Source organism: Tarenaya hassleriana, unplaced genomic scaffold (genome assembly GCF_000463585.1).
Source record: "Tarenaya hassleriana unplaced genomic scaffold, ASM46358v1 Cleome584, whole genome shotgun sequence".
NCBI lineage: Eukaryota > Viridiplantae > Streptophyta > Magnoliopsida > Brassicales > Cleomaceae > Tarenaya > Tarenaya hassleriana.
In genome coordinates, this window is record NW_010968362.1 from 1 (window position 1) to 1,885 (window position 1,885).

General features: G+C 48.8%; 1 protein-coding gene across 1 annotated transcript in view; it reads left to right on the forward strand.

Annotated features, from left to right (window-relative positions):
- Positions 1-72: 72 nt before the first annotated feature.
- The window catches only part of LOC104798838 (blue-light photoreceptor PHR2-like), a gene marked incomplete at its 5' end in the record, with an annotated part of 1,876 nt that continues 63 nt past the window's right edge, over positions 73-1,885 (forward strand). The window contains 3 exons of the mRNA XM_019200744.1: positions 73-99; positions 208-1,171; positions 1,679-1,883. Coding sequence (XP_019056289.1) covers positions 73-99; positions 208-1,171; positions 1,679-1,883 — 1,196 coding nt within the window. The remainder of the gene's footprint in view (positions 100-207; positions 1,172-1,678; positions 1,884-1,885) is intronic.

A 1,885-nucleotide genomic window follows, 5' to 3' on the forward strand; every position in this document is an offset into this window, starting at 1 on the left:
CTTTTTTTTTTCTTTCTCCATTTAAAAAATAATAGTTGTTTTTTGTTTTTTGTTTTTTTTTATGTAATAAAGGAGTAGGATTGTTGAAAAGGCTAAAAGGTATGAACTTTGAGGAACAGAATCGACGACGGCTTATCATCCATCCTGTTCTTCTCTCTCAGGCACACTCACTCACCCGTTCGCCTGAAAAAAATCTGCCTTGAGGAGAATAGCTCACACCCTAAACGCGGAGACCAAATCCCCAGAAGAACATGACCCACTCGCCATTGACCCTTCTTCTCCTTTTTTACCCTTTGCCTCAATCTCTCTCTCCCTCTCCACCTTCTTCCCCAGCTACACCCAGTTCTCCCTTCACCCGAAATTTACTCAGTTATTTTCTCACAAGGTCAAAATCCCTACGCAAGCCTCTTCTCTTACCCATCTCTCTCTCTCCACTGCTCCTTCTCCTTCTCCTTCCAGAATCTCCTTCAACTCCACCGTCTTCCTCAATCCTCTGCTGTCTCCTCTCTCCCTCGTCCCTCGCCGCCCCGTCGATCCTTCCTCCGCCGCTGCTCTCCGCCGCACAGCTGTCGTCTGGTTCCGCAATGACCTCCGCGTCCACGACAACGAATGTCTCAACTCCGCCAACGACGAGTGCGTTTCCGTTTTGCCCGTCTACTGCTTCGACCCCAGAGATTATGGCAAATCCTCATCCGGGTTCGACAAGACGGGGCCGTTTCGTGCCCAGTTCCTGATCGAGTCCGTCTCCAACCTCCGGAAGAATCTCCAAGCGAGAGGGTCGGATCTCGTCGTTCGTGTCGGGAAACCAGAGTCCGTTTTGGTCGAATTGGCTAAGGCGGTAGGAGCGGACGCGGTGTACGCCCACCGTGAAGCGTCTCGCGACGAGGTGAAGTCGGAGGAGAGGATAGAAGCGGCAATGAAGGAGGAAGGCGTCGAAGTGAAGTACTTCTGGGGAAGCACGCTGTATCACATTGACGATTTGCCGTTTAAATTAGACGAAATGCCGACGAATTACGGTGCATTCAGGGATAAAGTCAAGGGTCTGGAGATTCGGCAGCTGATGTCGGCTTTGGATCAGTTGAAGGGTTTGCCTTCTCAGGGAGACGTAGAACCCGGCGATATTCCTTCTCTGGTGGATCTCGGGATCAATCCGACCGTTAGAACGAGTCAGGTTCGGGATTATCCCTTTTGCCCGTGAATGCCGTGTTTATCTAATGTTCGGTAGATGCCACCTTTGGTTTCTCTGCAATGGTGGTTTAGGGTGCGTTAGTTCATGATTTCTAGGGTTTAGGGTATGACATGTGCTTGAAGAATCCATAGAGAAAAGCAGAGAGGTGGAAACTTGTTAGATGCTTCCAGGGTGACCAGAAAGGTGTGAATTCGCATAAGTGAATAGATCCGAATTCCATGTGAACACACACCCGCTGCCTAAAATCTTGGAGGTTGACATGATTCTTATGGAGAAAGTGTTATGTACATATCTCCTGATTCTTCGGATCGAGTCCAATTTATAATTGACTGTAAACGATCTTATCAAACCCTACCTGCAGAGGGTCTGTGGGCTAGTCGGGAAGGAAGAAGAGATCTGGATCTTCTCCTTCAGCACAAATCCAGTTTACCACTGTTTCCTTTTCCACATATTCTTCTGTTTCATTGTTTAAAGGTTTCTTTATGGCAGGAGGGGAGACCTGCAATGGTGGGAGGAGAGACAGAGGCAATGGAGAGGATACAGAACTTTGCAGCAGAGTGCAAGGCTCAATCGAAGGGCAACAACAGTAACAGCGTGTATGGCTCAAATTTCTCGTGCAAGATATCGCCATGGTTGGCCATGGGGTGCATCTCTCCTCGTTCCATGTTTGACGAGCTGAAGAAAACCGTCTCGAGC